At 42.4% G+C, this 18,774-nt stretch overlaps 2 protein-coding genes across 4 annotated transcripts in view; one reads left to right on the forward strand and one right to left on the reverse strand.

Annotated features, from left to right (window-relative positions):
• erp44 (endoplasmic reticulum protein 44) lies at positions 1 to 14,439 on the reverse strand. Of its 2 annotated transcripts, none has more exons than XM_061081651.1 (13): positions 14,299 to 14,439; positions 11,939 to 12,530; positions 10,066 to 10,452; positions 7,357 to 7,429; positions 6,432 to 6,471; positions 5,952 to 6,067; positions 4,967 to 5,151; positions 4,769 to 4,884; positions 4,511 to 4,685; positions 4,212 to 4,323; positions 3,957 to 4,098; positions 1,877 to 1,979; positions 1 to 1,782 (listed from the first exon to the last, which is right to left on the reverse strand). In XM_061081651.1, exons 3-13 carry the CDS (start codon positions 10,123 to 10,125, stop codon positions 1,672 to 1,674), a joined length of 1,233 nt encoding a protein of 410 aa, XP_060937634.1. In that variant the 5' UTR covers positions 10,126 to 10,452; positions 11,939 to 12,530; positions 14,299 to 14,439; the 3' UTR covers positions 1 to 1,671. The 2 variants fall into 2 exon arrangements, with proteins under 2 accessions (XP_060937634.1, XP_060937635.1); XM_061081652.1 differs by lacking the exon at positions 14,299 to 14,439 and adding an exon at positions 13,603 to 13,777.
• Positions 10,386 to 18,774, forward strand: part of invs (inversin) — a 25,379-nt gene continuing 16,990 nt past the window's right edge. For both annotated transcript variants that reach the window (XM_061081646.1, XM_061081647.1), the window contains exons 1-3: positions 10,386 to 10,475; positions 11,962 to 12,174; positions 18,101 to 18,200. In XM_061081646.1, the coding sequence (XP_060937629.1) occupies positions 12,172 to 12,174; positions 18,101 to 18,200 (103 nt within the window). In that variant the 5' untranslated portion in view covers positions 10,386 to 10,475; positions 11,962 to 12,171. The remainder of the gene's footprint in view (positions 10,476 to 11,961; positions 12,175 to 18,100; positions 18,201 to 18,774) is intronic.

Raw genomic sequence — 18,774 nt, forward strand, 5'->3', positions numbered from 1 at the left:
GTTGTCTCTCGACTTATTAAAAACACTAGGAGGGACGCAGTCTTTCCCCCCCCAGCAGGACACATTTGACAACAGGTAACAGCAAAAAAACAAACAGCCATTTCATAAATGTACTATCATGTTAAAGTACAGTTCAAAAACATGTTCTTCCTCTACTTTGATTCCCAGGAACACAACTCAGAGGTGTCATGACAAACATGGTGCCTATGAAAATGACCCGTTCCCCTTTGACCTGTTCATATTTTACTGTTTCAAAGCTTAGACACAGAAGAAGATAATTTCAAATTCAAATGGTATTTCTACAAATCAGTGTCAGAGTATAGAGACTGACGACTGACAACATGTCTGATTGGATTCATATCCTTAGAGACAATTCTTTAAACAGGCACATTTGGCATAAATTTTAGCCACGAGGTTATGTGGATAAATGTGTAAAACAACATCTCCTCCACCTTCCTTTGCTCAGTGAAATTAGAACGTGAACATTTAATCATCCATGCAGGCAAATTCTGAACTGGACTTTAAAGTCTGGAAACAGATTTATCCTTGTCGTCATTTCTGTTAATTCATGATTGAGATAAATAAATTAACGTAATCAAAGGTTTTCCATTATTGTTTCTGTTAGTTGCTTCAATTTGAGGCTTTCTACCAACACCAGCCATCCAGGGCCGGCTGCAGAGACGCCTCCTTACAGCATGATGCTGCCACCAGCAGGCTTCATGGTGGGGATGGTGTCTTTTTGGTCATGTGCAGTGTGAGAACAGTGGTTTTTTAGCTTTTTTTCTGTTGATTGGTGACAAAAAATAAAAAAAGGTCAGAGGGGAGCATATTTTCTACAGGCACTGTAATAGACATCATTATCTATTACCATTAGTACCAGGGAGAGCAGGGGTGCATCTCAACAGGCTGGAGTAGCTCTGTCTCTTTATCTTCTGTTTCAAGTCAGGATTTGAAATTGCTTTAACCCTAATTTTTCAAAATATGTTTTCTATTCCTTCAGAGCTCCGCGGTTGTGTGGAGAAGATATGGAGATACAGCTACTTCAAAAACAGGCATATAGTTAGAACTTGTGCTATACAAATAAATCCGACAAGAGTTGGTCATGTTGAGACGCAGCCATGAGGTCAGTGAGACTCACTAAGCGTCTCCTATCAGACAAGCTGGACTGGACTACCCACAGATAAGAACCGTACAACTGGAGTGAGGGAACTGATCCGTTTCTGACAAAAAGCAGGGTGATGAAAATTAAAATAAAATAAAGAAAACTCTGCATTTAATTTAGACCGACAATGAGACTCCCATGTAGCACAAACATATTTACAAGCTCCAAAAAAATAAAAGTAAAAAGACTTCTCTTGATGTCCTAATGCTCCTGACCCCCTGCCCACACACACTTCTTCTTCTTTACCCCCCCGCTTCCTTTTAATCCAAAATAAAAATTGTATGTGAAAGAGTTATGAAAATATAGGTTATTCCAACATGGTTGTGTCATGGACTGTGCTCCTCGCCGTCTCCCTCTTCAACCTCCTCCTCTTCTTCTTCATCTCTCACTCTTCAGTAAGGGTGTTGGGTGTTGCTGTTCTGTCCCGCTGGCCTGTCCCAACCCGAACCCCCCCCCCCAGACCCCGGGGCGTGGCATTGAGTCACAGGATCACTGTAAGACCCTACAGGTCACAGCTCGTCACGGTCCCGATTGAGGATGGTGTATCGAGTCTCGCTGGGCGCTAGCTTTTGGAATGAGCTCTCTGGGGGGCTGCTGGCCACTTCTTCTCCCGTTTCCTCCTGAAGGGAAAAGTCAAATTCAAAACCATCCAATTTCACATGACAAAGAAAACCCCAACTTTCAGGGACTGTCCAGTGTGTGCTGCTGTCTCACCTGTCCAGGTGTGCTGTCTGTGGGGTCAGGACCGTGGTGGAACTCTCGGTGAAGCTTTCCGGAGTGAAGGTCTAACACAAACTGTTTCAACTTGCCAGGGATGCTGCAAAAAACACACACAAATGTACAAATTGGACATCATGCAACACATTTTTTACATATCTCAAACAAGTGTACAAACCAGCTGGATTCATCAAACTGTCTTCACGGGGAAAAAAAACGTTTGTAATTCGCTCATTTCAGCCCCCTTCTCATCTATGTGCAAATTTGTGAGATTTAATCCTGAAAAGCAGAAATTGCTTAATTAAATATTACGACATACGAGCTTCATGTGCTGATGCGGGAAATCAGCAGATGAAAGAGAAAGAAAGAGAGGCAGTGGTTCGACGCCCTTGCATCTGGTTTTCTAGCGCCACGGACAAACCCCTTTGCAATTTAGCTTCTCATTCACACATCAATTGTGTTGAAGCTGCGGTACAAGACACTGGTGCCTGTCAGGAGCCTGGGATCGAATCCCCAAACCAGCAATTAATGGACAACCTGCTCTGCACCGTGAGATCACCTTCCCTGACAAGCTAAATACCAAGATGTCTTTCTGAAGCAAAGTGGTATGGGAGGCGGTCATGGGGATGTGACAGTCAGGGAGAAAGGCAGCAGCAAATCAAACCCTAGGTTGCGTTACACTGTCAGGCGTTTTAATGGAGGACGTTTCCCTGGACGCTGAACTGCATTAAAGACCCTTAGGCAGCTGCTGGAGAAAAATAAAAGCTATGTTAAAATATGCCAATTAAAATGGTTTTCTTGAAATAAATTAGCAGGCAGGAATGACGATTGATGACTTTGCATTAGGTTTGTTTAAGTTGCATGTTTGAAATGTCATACATACATTAAGATGTAGGAATCATTCAGAGAGGGACACTATCATGATTCCTGTGGGTTGTTACCCTACGTGTGCAGGACTCATACGCCAGACCACTCGTGTGCACTACGAAAAAAATGCAATGTGCCACTTTAAAGCAAATCTCTTTGTTAGAGAGAATCTGAGTGTCAGACAAAGGCATTCCAGCACACCGAGTCCAACAATAAAGACAGACCTGCTTGAACTACAGAGCAGGCCGGACGTAAACGCTTATATGAGACAAAACAGCTCGTGGCAGCGGAGGACACGAGTCCCTGCGGACGTGTCATGAAGCCACATTAATCCATATCAGCGTTGTCCTGTGAGGAGCGCTTATTAACGACAGGTCATGAGCTGTTGTCATATCACACAGACGGAGCTGGTCCCCAGTTGCAGCTAACCCGGTGTGTCAGGACAACACGAAGACACACACACACACACGCACACACAGACATATATATAACATACACTGCGCTAATGTAATTACAAGCTGTGCGCCACATGCAGTGGTGATGTGATGCAATTAGGTTGTGGAGGCTGGTCAGTCCTCGGGGCTTCTGTCTATCTGATCAGACTCTGATTGGGGACCGGGGGGAGGCGGGGTGGTGGATGGGAGGGGCAGAATAAATAAGATTAAATTAGATTAGACTGGATTAGTTTAGCACTTATTGCACGTGCCAAATCATGTCACATTAGCACTGGTGTCCTGGCCCATTCATAAAGGAGGGATTTTAGGAGGTGTGACATTTCTCTGATGTTCAGTGTGCGATGGACTGTGTCATATGTGGTCCTGTGTGTGTGTGTGTGTGGGTGTGTAATGAAATTCACTTTATTTTAGGAGATCCTGTTATGAATAATTTCACAATGATATAATTTAGCTTATCAGCATCAGGCAATAACTGTTCAAAAATGTCCAAAAGTGCCGAACACATCAAACCCATTTGACATGTGGATGATTAATGTGTTAATTACAGCTGCATCTGTGGTGAGTTGTCTTTTATATATTTGGGCATTTACCACTTGTATTAAAAAGTTGCCAACTTCTAATTGCTAATGTTTGGAAGAGGGACATATGTTGGTATAATATGTGAAACATTTCTGTGTGAGATGACAATGCAGTCATTCATAGGCTTTGCACACATGCAGCCATACAATGTTAACAAAGTGAAAGGTGGTACTTACGCGAGGTCTTTGTAGTCGGGAAAGACATACATGTGTCTGAACGAGTCTATAGCGATGACGGGACAGTCGGCTGGAGTTTTCTGGATATGGAGCAGAGGATGGCGGAACTTTTCACAGTCTGCATGAAGGAAGTTTATAGACCCTGAGGAGGAGAGAGAGAATACCGTGAATGTCATGAAAACCACTTCTTCACACAAGGCTTTTGACGCCAAGCTATCACAAGCCTGACACGTATTTCCTTTCACAACCACTCACCTTTCTCGCTGATGAGCTGGCGAGCTACTTCGTGTTGGAATTTCTCTAAGCTCTCTCCGTCTTCTCTAATGTGGAACAAGATGAGGAAAGGGATCCCTTCCTCAGTCAGCTCCTGGAAAACACACAAACACAAAGGGTTAAACATAAATATGAGTCTACGTGGCTTATCAGATGAACTATCCACAGACTCCAAGATTCCAGGCTGTTTTACATTGTAAATATACATTTAAATCTATAATGCACTCATACATCAAATATCAGGTCAAAATAAAAATTTTACGCAGAAGCAGAAAACAAACCTCTCCATTTTCGAAGGTGATCTCTCTAACCAGGGGCACACACTTGTCTTGGGCCCAGGCGTAGGTCAGGTCAAAGTTGGCGAGTGAGCCGAGGTAGATCATGTCAGGGACGTTCTCGCCCACGGGTTTGTAGATGACGTTGTCTCCACTGAAGCGCTCGGACTCAGAGACAGAGCTGGAAGTCAAAGTGGTTAAGAATAGTTTAAGATCCACTGTTATAAACAGAACATCAGTGGCTTATATATATAACTGACTCACTCAAAGGCAGCCATGAACGTGCAGTCATCTCGAAGGATGTTGGAAACTTTTTCATATGCGTGGTAGCTTTCCGAGTCCTTTTTCTCAAAGTAACCAATGATGTTTCTCTTTGACCTCTGTTCAACAGGAAAGATGAGGTGTTAAGAAAATAACTGATTCAGTTGAATGTTCGTATTTTTATTACCTATCGCCACTTACGTCCAGAGTGTTAACCTCGTCCAATGAGTGCAGTTCTTTCACGGGGTCGACCTGCTGCTGGCGTATGAAGTCAGCTATGGCCGACACTGACCTCTGACCCCTGTACTCCCTCTTCATCATCATCCCATTGCGGAACAACTTCAACGTCGGGTACTTGGAGATGCGATACCGCTGTGCAATATCCGCTACACACGAAGCAGAGGGGAAGTTAAGTAAAGAAGGACAAATCAATTGACGAAGAGGAGGAAATGGAGTAAAGACACGTGGGGGTGGGTGGAGGAGGAGCGGCGCCGCGACAGAGACGGCAGTTAAACCTCAGTCTGAAAACACTGCCTTCAGTCAGCTCGGAGCTCTGATCTCCCACATGAAAGCTGCCCCCCACCAAGAGTAAATATTCCCTCTGCACACAGTGAATGAACGTGTGTGTGTGTGTGTGGCAGGTGTCAATCTCCCTGTGGGGAGCCTCTAAGCCTCCAGTCTTCACAGGAAGCAGCAGTTTTGTCATTAGTCTTCAAACAGTTTGCAGGTCATCAATAATTCTCTTTAATTTGCTTTATCTCAAAAGGCTGAGGCTGACGGTTTATGTGCCTGTGCTTTGGTGTGCTGGGCATCTATGTGTACATATGTGTATCAAATATAGTGACAGATTGTGTGTGTGTGTGTGTGTGTGTGTATGTGTGTGTTTTGTTTCCTGAATATACACTGTGAGGGTGTTATAGCAGTTTAGCAGTAAATCCCCATAAATAACAACCAGCAGATACAATTAGGATACATTCTTACAATTATAACAACTTGTATAATAGACTCATTAGTTATATGAGCTTGTAAATAAAACCACATTTATTTCCAAGTTTCAGCTTCAACATTAGTAATAATACTTTGACTTGTCTCTTCGTATTTTCAGTTTTTATGTTAAAAAGGCTGAATAATTTGTGGTACTTTTCTTGAAACATTAACAAAATACACATGAAAGTGTTGTACTCACAGTGTTGGTCACAGTCGACGCGAGCAAACACCACCTGCGTGGCCTCAGGGAACTCCTCCCGCACCGTGTTCGATGCCTCCTCAAAAATTGGGTGGAGCATCTGACTGAATCTGCACCTGCAGGTTGGTTGAGGGAGAAACAGGGTGTGAGGTCAAAAGGCTTTCTATAACTTGTGAGTAAATTAAGTAGATTTGTTTCCCTCATCTAGACAGGATCTTGCAGTGTTCAATGAGGAAGCTTAACTATATTTCTACCTGAAACTAGTTAAAGATAATTTACCTTTCCTGATAATTTGAACGCAGAAAACAGACACTACATAAAACCCATTTAAAATAACTCAAAAAAATTCCCCTGCAAAAGACACTAGCATCATCATGTGAATGGCACTTAGTGGCATTTATAGGGAATGTTGGCATCATGAGCAAAACTGCCATGATGTGCAAAAGTTCAGTGAGTGGGGGAGAGAAGCAACACACTTACCAGTCTGCATAAAAATTCACTAATGCCACCGCAGCATTATCTGCAAGAAAATTCACAGAAACAGGAAATAAATACATGACTCTATTCTTCATTGAATTCACTCAATATATATTTTGCTGTCGAAATAAAAGAATTAAACTAATTAATCTTAAATGGCTCAATTTTCTATTTATGAAGGGAATAAAACAAAATAGCAGAAAAAGAGCATTTAAGCAACATGAATTTAAGACTAGTGACTCATGGCTACATAAATATATCCATTATACCACAGAATGGTGGAATGCCAAATAAAACAACTGTAAGTCTTCAACCATGTGGTGTTGTGCCTCAAAACGTTTTCTTTCTAGATCGGACATTTAATAACTATGATGAATATTAAAGGAAAATTGTAAAAGGACTGGTTAGACTGTGAGAAGGCAGCAATAGGTGTGGTCAGTATGAACACATGTGTGATGGCAGGAATACAGGAAAAAAGTGATTTGCTTTTCCACCTCATGCTTATAAGAAAACATCTGCTTTCCACAATAACAACTCATTTCGCATTACAGGCCAAGATCTTCCAAAGCTGCTAAGTTTCACTGAAATCTAATGGGTGACATGTAACCAGTCTGATGAACTGGACTGAAAACTTAAAATCCTCCCAAAGTAACAAAGAAGATGAAAAATAATGAACCTCTCTCTGCAACATAAAACCAACCAAGACCTGGTAACGAACAGTTGGGGAACTAGATTATTTGCTCTTTTTGAGAAAGACCTAAAAGGGAAGTAAGTACAAAGATAAGCTAACCAGCTGCGGGGCTGTGAGTTTAGGTGGCGGTATCTTCTCATCTATATCTTAGCAAGAAAGAAAAAAAACACCACATATTCTCAAAATGGGGAAATATTCTTGTAAGACACTTCTGAGAAGTAATGCCTGGCGTCTTACTTAAGACATCATCAATGTTGCCCGAGTCCAGACTGGTGATTTCTGCTGCACCAGGGGTAGAGAGGCCCATCACCTGCAGACACACAGGAAAAAAACCATCAGCAATTGAAACACAAACATGCTGCTTAACATAAGAAGGTGGCGGAAACAGAGATAACACAGAGTGACCAGACACGTTTGTCAGGATACTGCTAAGTGGCATTCGTACAGACTGAGCACCAGTAATCAAACTGAAGTATCCACGACAGAACTGAATATTAGGGTATCATTTTGTGTAATTCTGCCTATTTTTATTTTGAACACATGTATTGTATTTGCATATTTATAATTTACATCAAGTCAAATAATGTGATCATAACACACTTCGATAGGAGCAATTTTTTTTTAAACATTCGCTTTTAGTCAGACAGTTTCTTTTACATATTACCTGTTAAACACATGGGATGGGGCTTTTATTCAATATTTGCATTCATTATCTCAGAGAAATATGTATTTATCTTGATGAAAAAATCATGTTTTTAGGGATTGAGTCTGTGCAATTTGGTGCATATCTGCATTAAAAAATACACGTCTAGTGATTTAAAAGTGGTTTCATACAGAGACTGAGAATGTTTGTACTCTGTTGCTATTCTAGTTCTTTCCTTCATCTTCCACACTGGAGCAAACAATCAAGAATAAGGTTGTAATTATGATACAAACTGGGGTTTCTGAACTCTAGCTCTGATTACAGTACAGTATAAAAGAGTCCTGTAAGAAGAGATTTTCACAGAGAGAAGTCAAGGGCTAACATGATATTCACTGGTGGGTCAAATGAGGAGAAAGATCACAGAAGCGGGCGGAGCTGACTGCCAACTGAAAACACAGAGACAAAAATAAACAAGGAAACTGTAGCCTGAATTAACTCGTTTATTCAAAGGGCCGATCTGCCAGATAACCTCATCGAAGCTGTGACAAACACTAATATCTTATATGGATTCAGTGACAGAAACCAATGGCACAGCCAGAGCTGGTGCTGCTCCATGCTTTTCTGAATAACCTAAATAAGTGAGTGAACTTCTGCTCACACTGAGGTCAGCTGATATATTGTATAATGTCAAATAATTTGATAAAGTCTGATCTAATATTAAGCAAATTAGAGAATGATGTGGATACAGTTGTTAATACAGTAGCACTGAATGTCAATGGAGACTCTTTAAAAAAACTAAAAACCTTTGCCACGATTCAGTGGATGATTTGAAAAAGATTCATCTCTGTCGGCCACAGGCACTTTGAATGTGAAATATCTAGAAAGGTAGATGTTTTTGACATAAGTCACATCCACTTACAGTCATTATAAATATTGCTTTTATTATTCAATGACAGAGCAGCAAAGCTAGAAACTAGTATCCAACTATGGTTGGAATTTTAATTATGATCTTTCATTTAAAATTACCATTTTTCATGCAGGTTTAAAAATCAAAACAATTGGCGTTACTAAAATAACTTCTTGTCAGCATAATGTTTAGATTCATTTCATGAAAATTGGACTTTCACTTCAAACTAAAGCATGAAATTCATGATTTTTTTGTTACCAATTAATCTTTAAATTGTACTTTCAAATAAAAAGTTACCTGTTTGTTCTTTAAAACCAATTAGAAAATGGTGAAAGAATCACAACTCCTAAAAACCCAATGTGACATATTGAAAAGTCGTGTTTTGTCAGATCAACAGTCCAAAACATAACGATTCATTTTAGTGCCATGCCTGACAAAAATGCTTTACCCCTCTGGATTGAAGAAACTGAAACAAGAGAATAGTGTAATTTATAATAGTAACTCCACACAATTGATCAACAAAATAAGGATTGGCATTTCTCAAGGTAAACCAATTGTTGCAGCCTTATAGATATAGTTTCCTGTCTCCCTTAAAAACGTTACACAGTCTCAACACAAAAAGCAGAACAAAAGGCCATTTCCGCACACAGTCTCAGTCTGGTATAAAATGTCCCAGCTGTTAAACCTGTCACGATTCTTCTCTGAACCTCTGATACAAGTTTTGAAGTTTTCCTTACAGGCCCAAACTGAGCCCTGTCTAGTTCCGGGTTGTCAGCCAATGAGAATGAGCCACAACAGAGGAATTCACCAACCGGCGAGCATCATTCAGAAACACGCTAAGAGTCCATAATAACGGTGTGCATCTCTGCAACATGAAATAAAAAGGTTTGGTGAATACTGCAGAGGCCATTCAGTAAATAAAAACGTTTTTGATAAACCCTGCTAGCAATTAGCGCCCATCTTCCCACTGATGATGTGTGGTAGCATCCGATGCTAACTGGCTGCATCAGCCCCAAACAAACTTGGTGCAACTTCAGCTCTTGTGTTTGATGTTTGAAGAAACACATGGTGCTCTGTGAGAGACGTGACGTTATATAAGATGGATTACGGCTAAACAAAACCCCAGCTAGCGTTATTCAACACTACCGGCTAAGTCGACACTGCACCTGGATAACTCGATTAGCCACAAGGGGCCAGCTGTGGGTGCAACCCGGTGCAAAGGGCCCTTCGGTGGACCTGGTGAATACCTGCGACCCCCGGAGAGAGTGGGATTGTCCCCTTCAACACTTTATTGGCCACGTCTCGTTCCACCACAGGCTCATCGCTTAGCTAGCGGCTAGCCCACGCTAGCTTGAAGCGGCTAGCTGTGGCTGCGGGTCACAGACCGGAGACTTACCAGCAGGATGACCGTGACGCAGCGGGTGTCCAGAGATGGAGATGGGGCGAACAGTTTCATCGTTCAGTGGAGGTTGTCCTGGAGGAGCTGCTCTGGAGGTGTCCCTGTTCTGTCTCCTCGACGCCGCTGTCCTCACCGCAGCAGGAAACCGACGGCGAACACAATTCACGGTGACCACGGAAGCAGGAGCGACGCTTCCGGGTATTCTTGTGGCATCATGGGTAATGCAGTGTACAAAGCCGGGCTGACGATGCAGTTTGGCGAGGAGGAAAACTCTAATCATGGCGGGTTGTGTGTGTGCGGCGGCGATGGGAGTTGTAGTGTTTATGGACCCAGTCGGCGGAGATTGAACGGGACGCCTCGGAAGAAAACTTTCCCGTTTTTCATCTGAGAGGAAGAGGAATCAAAAGGTAAATACAGCACCGAGGAGTTTAACTTACTTTTCCCCAAAACACACTAACGTAACACTCAGTTTATTCGATGCCACACGTCCCGTTCTTCTTCACTGATTTGACAGATTTCTCTTAAACAGGGGGAGTTGCATCATTGGGACTTTTTTCTGTAAATCTCTCCTCATCCTGTTTTTCACCATCTTGCATGTGTGTTTCATGAAGCTGAGGGAGAACACAGTCCACAGCACTAAACTGGGGTTAGAGAACATTTAGGTAGTGTGATGCACAACTCGTCACGATCACTTAGATCCCTGAATCCTGCAAAACTTTTTTGGGGGGGTTTAGTTGCAGAGGTGGACGAAAGAATCAGATAATATACCCAAGTAAGAGGTTAAACAAAACACTGTAAATACATCCTGCTTTTAAATCTCTTCTTACATTCAAGTGTTAATACATTTCCTGCAAAATCAAGTATCCAAAGTAAAAGTACTGCATTCTAATGACTCCTTTTCAAAGTATGGATCCTCCAAGGTCCTGCAAGACATTTATTAGAAATCATTAGCACAAAACACATTACTTTTGGAAAACCTGTTTAAATGTATAATTTCTCAAGCATTCAGGAGGTTTCCAAGTTGTTATGTTGCACGACAACTTCATCACTCGTATTGATGAGCTCATGTAAATCCCAGCACCAGATTTCCCCAGCTCCACCCCCGTTATGTCCAGTCAACCTTATAACTGAAAACACCAGTGCGGGGCCTTTAATCTATAATAATACATCGTGTTTTTGTAAAAGTCATATGTTTTCAATTTGGAATCAAATCACTTGTTGTGACTGTAGCTGTCAGATAACTGTGCAGTAAGAACTACAGTGTTTCTCTCTGAAATGGCGAAGAAGAGTAAAATTAAAAATACAAAGTACCTACAATACAAAAGTACCATATTAGCTATTCTACTTGAGTTCAAGTGAGTACTTGCTATCAAATATACTTGAAGTAAAGACAGTAAAATTTCTTGCCAGCAGTGTCCTATTCCCTAATGTTGTGTTCTATTCTTCTACATCATTAACTGTGCCTATTTTATATTCTGTTTAATACAATAATAATGATACAAACTCATGTCATATTAATGCTGCAGATGATGCTCCTGAAAACACTTGTGTTGTCATATTCGATAATGACTGAGGGTGGGTGGAGGCCTCTTCATAATCCATGTCAGTTGTTTCTTCACCTGTGATGCTGCTCCTGCAGGCGTCGGGGTCTAATGTCACCTGATCGCCTGATTTGATCAGTTGATAATTCCTCTGTAATTATTGATTACTTTTAGAAATATAAAAACCATGTGAACATCTAATGAAAGTGCAGATTTTTGCTGATGTGTGTCGTGGAGTTAAAGTGAAAAGTATCCATAAAACAATCTAATACAGTACCGATACATTAAAAAAATGTACAGTAACTAAGTAAATGTACCACTGTACTTACAAAAGCATGATGTTTCTCACCAGAATCCGCCAGTGACCAGTACAGTCTCGGTGTTATGCTGGCAGTCTCCAGTGGGAACAGGTGGGCTGCTCTCAGTACGTGAGTGATCCTCTTCTTCTGCCCACAGCAGGAGCCAGGATCAGGGCAGGTAGGGGACCTGGACGTGCACTCACACCCACCAACAATGCACTGAACTGGGAAACATCTGCCGGAGTGTGCCCTTCAACGCCGTGATGGTAAGAATCCATCACTCCCAGAACAGATCCCAGAAGAGTTTTATTCTCTGTCGTTCCTCGGTGTATCCGTTGGTTTCTTTGGTGTCTCCCCTGTTTTTTTAATTCTCTCTCAAGAGTCAAGACCATCGAGGCCATGTGTAACCAAACATAATTGTGTGAGCTGTTACAGCCTAATTGTTAAGAAGATTAAGGTGGAATGTTGAATTGAATCCCAGCATTAATATTTGATGGGCTAAAGCTGTCCATGGGGGGTTCCCAGTGTGTGTGCAACTCACAGATGGAGTCAGAAGAAGATTGGCCTCTCTCTCCCTGTCAGATTATCAGTGGGGAGAAACAAGAGAAGGGTTTCCTCAGTGCTAAGAAATAAGGAAAAAATAGACATAATCACAATAACAAAGTGTTGATTTATATCATTGTATCTGTTGACCACTTGTTGAGTTATTGTATTAACATCATTGGAAAAGATATAAATGGAAATCACAGTACAATTGCCATGATAGATAATAACAAATACAAATATGAAGTGTGTTTTCCTGCGATAAATTTACTGATCTTTAAGATCTGTAAAGGTCAAAATATGAAGCAGCCAATTCAAATTTATTCCTCATAAAAGTGTTACAACGCTTATAGCTAAAGATAAGAACAAGGATGAATTAAACCAAAAATTGGTAAGAAAATAAAAAGCTGTTCTTTTATTTACCTGCCAAGGAGGTTATGTTTGTTAGTTATTCAGCAGGATTCCACAAAAACAATTTTACTGATTTCCATGACATTTTGTTGAGGGGGGGGTGTTAGAGCCAACAGAGAACCTGTTTAAGTTTGGTGCAGGTTTTCTTTAAATGAAAATCAGGCATGTTTAGGGACTGAGTAACTTTATGAATAATTTGGTGCAGATCCAGACAATTATCATAATCTAATGGATTTAAATTTGGTTTCGTAAGGGAAACATTGGGCTTTTGTAATTGAGGTTATGATTTTCTCTCAATGAACTGGTTGTTAAGTCAACAAATATCTCTATAAATAATGACAGATGTATTTGACACATTTCCAGTGCTGAATGTGTTGTCTTCATAACACAAAGATTTTCATTTTACAATCATTTGCAACAGAGAAAAGCCAGAAAGCATTCTGCTACTGGACTAGAAACTTTATAAATTAATTTACTATCAAGAACATTTCATTTCTTCACAGCTTGACAAGGTTGAAACATCATAATGTCTTCTGTAAGAACTCATGCCAAAACAATCTTTATCTCCTTTTTTTCAGTTAAAATACAATTTTCTTTATTAGTAACATAGCGTTTTAATATACAGCATATTTTCTATAGTAATTTTGTCTGAAGCTGTATTGCACAGTGTCCCATCACACCACAAGCACTACACACCCGTACCACTGCCTACACTCTAGATTTCATACGACCGTCCTCACCCTTTTTCTGTTTTCTCCATCTTTTTCCATTTCGCGTTGCTCCCATTGATTTTTTTGTTTGTTTTTCCAGCTGATTATGTCCCTGTACTCTGATTCGCCGATGGGCACATTGCTCTCTGCACTTTAATTGGACATTTAATTAGATCACAGTTTTAGTCCAATTAGACTCAGAGGTGTTGGGTAAAGGGAACGGAGGGGAGAAGAGGCAAAAGTCCCCGAGCTGGTCTCTCTCTCTCAGCCCCCCCCCCCCTTTCCTGTTCTCTCCCTCCTTTGCTCTCCTCGCTGTTTTTCTTCATCTGTCTTTTTCTGTCTGCCTCGCTGTCTCTCTCCCCCCCCTCCCTCCTGAGGGCGGCTCATTAGTGATATAATGGGATGACACAAAACACACAGCTCTCTTAATTCTCCGAGTGTCTAGAGCAACAGCTGAACCACACACACACACACACACACACACACACACACACACACACAAAGTGACAGTGTCTATGCTCACTACTGCAAAACTTGTGCGGTTGTTTCAAGGAGTGTTATGTTATTAACTCTTCCTCCTGTGTCGTATTGAAGGCGGGAGGGTGTAAGCAGAAGTGTTTTGAGATGGAGCTGGGTGTTAGTAGTACCCTGATTCATCTGCAGCACCGTCTGACAGGCTGCCAGTCACAGCAGTATCGACCAGCCCAGACACACACACACACTCACATGCTGGGAAGAACCGTAGCCTATCGACACGCTGGAGTGCGTCCGGTATGATGTCACGACACCTAATGGGTCTAAGATCAGCCTCATGACCGGCAGCGCCAGCTCGCATATGCTAGTCAAATCCAGGGCTTCTCTGCACAAGGTTTAGCTCCCCTGTGATTCTGCCCTCTCGCCCCTTTTGTTGTCATAGGCCTTTGCACAGAGCTCAGACTCAGAGCGTAAACAACACTGTGCCCCAGTGGGCCAAAACACATGGGCAAAAGTAAACACACACTAACACACGCCCAGATGCACTGTATGCAGATATGCACGAACCCACACTCGGGTGATAGGTCCTCGTAGGACACAAGTCAATCTCTCGGTCCCTCAAGTAGTCGCACACACACACACACACAAACACACACAGCAACACACGCACGCAAGCACGCACACACACACACACACACACACACACTCTATCTCCTTCCTACCATCCACTCGCAGGAGTTACTTTACTCTCACTCTACACACACACACTTCTATGTCCTACTCTTATATAGGATCACTGATGTTAGTGTTCCCCCTCTACATGCCATACAATATATGTGTGAGCATTTATAGATGTGTGTGTGTGTGTGCGTGTGTGTGAAAGAGAACCACAGGCAGCAGGCAGGGGTGTTTTAGCCACAGGCATCGCTACCTGACCCCCGTAGCTGTAAGATTGACAGCTGTGGTCCCGCCTAATTGCATTACTCTCCCAGGTGATTGGCTCACACCCTGGGGGCTCATTTGTCAGGATGCATTGTGGTAATGATGTAAAATAGCCAATCTGTGTGTCACTCAGCCCTCTCCCCCTGCTGATTGGCCCCGCTGTGCCCAAGGACTCGGCCCCCAGCTGAGGGAGCCAGCTCATTGGTCCTTGGGGAACCAGGAAGTCCCCCAGAAATAGGGCTTTACAGATTGGGCATCCCTGTGGGCTGATATTATACTTCCTCCCACCTCTTTACATGTCAGTCAAAACCCAGGGACTCATCCCTGGAGCCTCTATCTCCTATCTGAGACATAGGTGCACACACACACACACACACACACACACACACACACACACACACACACATACACACAAAAAACAGAAACATGTAGGTAATATAGACATCTGGAATAACACATGTCGATTAAGAGCCTAAACATTCTCTGATATTACTGAAAAAGTATGTTTATGTGTGTGTGTGTGTGTGTGTATATTGAAATAAAGGCCACAGGCTCAGGCTCTGTTCCCCACTGCTTACCCAGCATGCTCCGAGCTACATCCTCTATCAAAGCAGACACCTTCACAGTGACAGACAGCTCGGGAAACACATAGAAACACACACACACACACACACACAGGTACACGAACACATTTTGTCTCCCTGGTTTCTTTGTATGACTTTTCAATAGCACCAATTCAAGTGTTAGTTCTAGCACATGTCAGGTGTGTGTGTGTCAGGAGGCAGCAGTGTGTGTGTGTGTCAGGAGGCAGCAGTGTGTGTGTGTGTGTCAGGAGGCAGCAGTGTGTGTGTGTCAGGAGGCAGCAGTGTGTTTGCATCCGCCGCTCTCCTGTCGTGTTGCTGAAAGGTTTCATGGGAGTTTGGAGGTCCTTTGTTAAACTCACTGTGGTTATATGAGGCCGAATATGAATAAAGACTGAGTAATGTCAGCATCAGCATGAATCGATTCTTGTACAGATGCACAATCACTTGGTCTGGACCTCAGCCCGTGATCAATGGTTTTCTCTGAGTTATTGTCTTCTTATTAACGAGTGGAGTGCTCCCTGAGGACCATGTATGAATGGCTAAATGAGTCCACTCCACAGCCCTCACCAGGACCCGGTGTTGTTTTTACACCCTCCTTTGTTCGATTTCAGACATGGCATCGCAAAAGCCTTTTTAGTCAAATTTGGACGCACTGTAGGTGTTTCCAAAACACTCAGGTCCTCATGAAACTCTAATTGCCTGCTCTTGGTGATATGAATGTCCCTCACACAGGTTCATATATTGACTCATGTCCCTCCCTGTCAGTGTTTTGGCCACATTATAACTGCAAGATTATTCATCAATCAATTCTTATTTTTATTGTGGCAGCTGGGGGCTTGCATATTGATTTTAAAAAAATGCAGAAATAGATGAAAATAAGTCAACAAAAGTGAAGAAAAAGTTTGGAATAAGCAACTGGACGAGAGTGAAAAGTAGAAAAGCAAAAATATCTTGTTTATTTCTTCGGATGTTAATGTCAGAAACATGATAATAGTCTTTCTGATGTGCAGTGATCTCCTTTTTATCTGTATCTGCATGTGCTAGATGTTAGTATTTGCAGACTCTGTGTGTGTGTGTGTGTGTGTGTGTGTGGGTGCATGTACATTACTGACTCAGTAATCACTATAAATTAGAGATGTTTAGAGATGCTTGTGGTTGATTTTGGTAAAACCCCTGTAAAAATCCTCTCTCACGGAAAGGCATTTCCCATGACGTAGCAACATGTGCCAAACACGCACACCTCGACACACACACACGCGCTCACACACACACACGCGCTCACACACACCTTTAAGTGCTGCAACCCCCGTCTTTCCCTCCAAGCCTCCACACATTTTTATACACACATAGAGCGACTTTGTTGTTAATGTAGTAACTAACCAGTGTACGCCACTACTTGGCCGAGCGTGAGAACGCAGCGAGTGTAGTGGGTAATTGCCGTGCTGCACGCAGTGTCTACAGGAGCCCTCTTTATGAGGTGGAGGCAGGGTGGATGAGAAAGAAGGATGGAGGTCACCGGTGTGTTTCCACCTCCATTCAGATCCTTTAAATGTTCTCAAGAGTGAAGCTGAAGTCAAACTAATCTTTGGTTTATTGTATGAAACATGTTTATAAACAGGAGGTTTTTACAGGGAGTGAATCTGATGTGTTTCTGAGGCGGCTAATGAAAATGTCTCCGAGAAATCTCAAGATTGTGACGGGATTTTTCTGCCTCCAGCATTTATGTGTTTAGGGACAATAATTGATTTCTGTGTTGTGCCCCGCCGGGTTTGTCCCACATCTCTAAACCCACACACACACACACACAGCAAGGCATACTGCAGTATTAATGAGACATGAATAAGACATGAAGAGAGACCCCCCTCTTACACGCTCACACAGGGTCTCCCCCTCCCCATGCTGCTTCCTGTCTGCAGATTACCCAGCTTTCACTGGGCTCTGGTTAAGTGGGGCCAGGAAGAGATTTAACCCCCTCAGCAGGAGCGCACACACACACACACACACACACACACACACACACACACACACACACACAAACACACTCCCGAGTGTCAGGAAACATTAGCTTAGTTATTACGTTATTGGAAAATATCTGGTTTATTGTGTAGTTGACTGCTCAGAGAGCTTCAGGTGTTAAACTGGCTGAAATATGATTAAGATTTCAGAATAATATTTGTAAGTTTGCTCCTTTCTGACTCTCCCTTATTAACAGCACCTGCTTGGAATGAGACGTGTACATTCACACCTCAAAATTAAAAATGAGGTATTTTTTTGTGTGAGAGGGACTGAAAGTGATATAGAAATTTGCAGTTAAACCTGTAGCATTAGTAATAACAAATATATTATTATACTATGACATATGCACAACTTAATTGTAAGTGTGTGTGTCCAAGCAAACTCTGAGGTAAATGCATGGTAAGGAAACTGTCTAGACTCGGTTTATTGTCATCGTATGAAACACTTGATAAGTCAGCTCAGCGTATGTTGCTGTAGGTTGAGTCGTGACCTTTCATCTGTTCCTGTTGTAGGCGTCGGCGACATCCAGCCCGGCTCCTGCCTCTCTGGGCTCCCAGGTTCACGCTGCAGCTGTCAACGGAGACAGGAGCGCCCTCGTCAAACTCATCTCAGGTAAGCAGTACACAACTCTTGTCTCACAGGTTCCCGGTTAGAATCCCAACATGTTCAGGGCCTTTCCGGGTGGAGTTTGCGTGTACTCTGGCTTCCTCCCAAGACATGTTAGGTTAGGTTAATTTAAGACTCGAAGAGTGAATGGTTGTCTGCGTCTGTATGTTGGCCCCGTGATATGCTGGCGACAAGTCCAGTGTTTACCACGAATTTTGCCCTCTGACAGCAGGGATTGGCTCCAGCTCTCCCCTGTGACCCTCAAAGGATAAGTGGGCTAGATACATAAGAAATGGATTGGGATCCCACTGGCAAAGCATTATGACTTTATGAAATGCATCTTAACATGATAAGCAAGACACCTGAAGCACAGAGGTCCCGCTCACATTAAGATATAGTTACGTGTTGCTTTGTTTATTTCTTTGAGGAAAGTCTATTGTATTTAGCCCATGTGCAAAAACGTCAGATTGGAGGATTAGTTGCAGCATCTGGTTGAAGTTTCGGGTTTTGCGTAGACAAACCACAGCAGAGCAGGTGTTCATCAGCATGAAGGTTTGAACCTACATGCTGCTAAATGACG

Source organism: Limanda limanda, chromosome 11 (assembly GCF_963576545.1).
Source record: "Limanda limanda chromosome 11, fLimLim1.1, whole genome shotgun sequence".
Taxonomy (NCBI): domain Eukaryota; kingdom Metazoa; phylum Chordata; class Actinopteri; order Pleuronectiformes; family Pleuronectidae; genus Limanda; species Limanda limanda.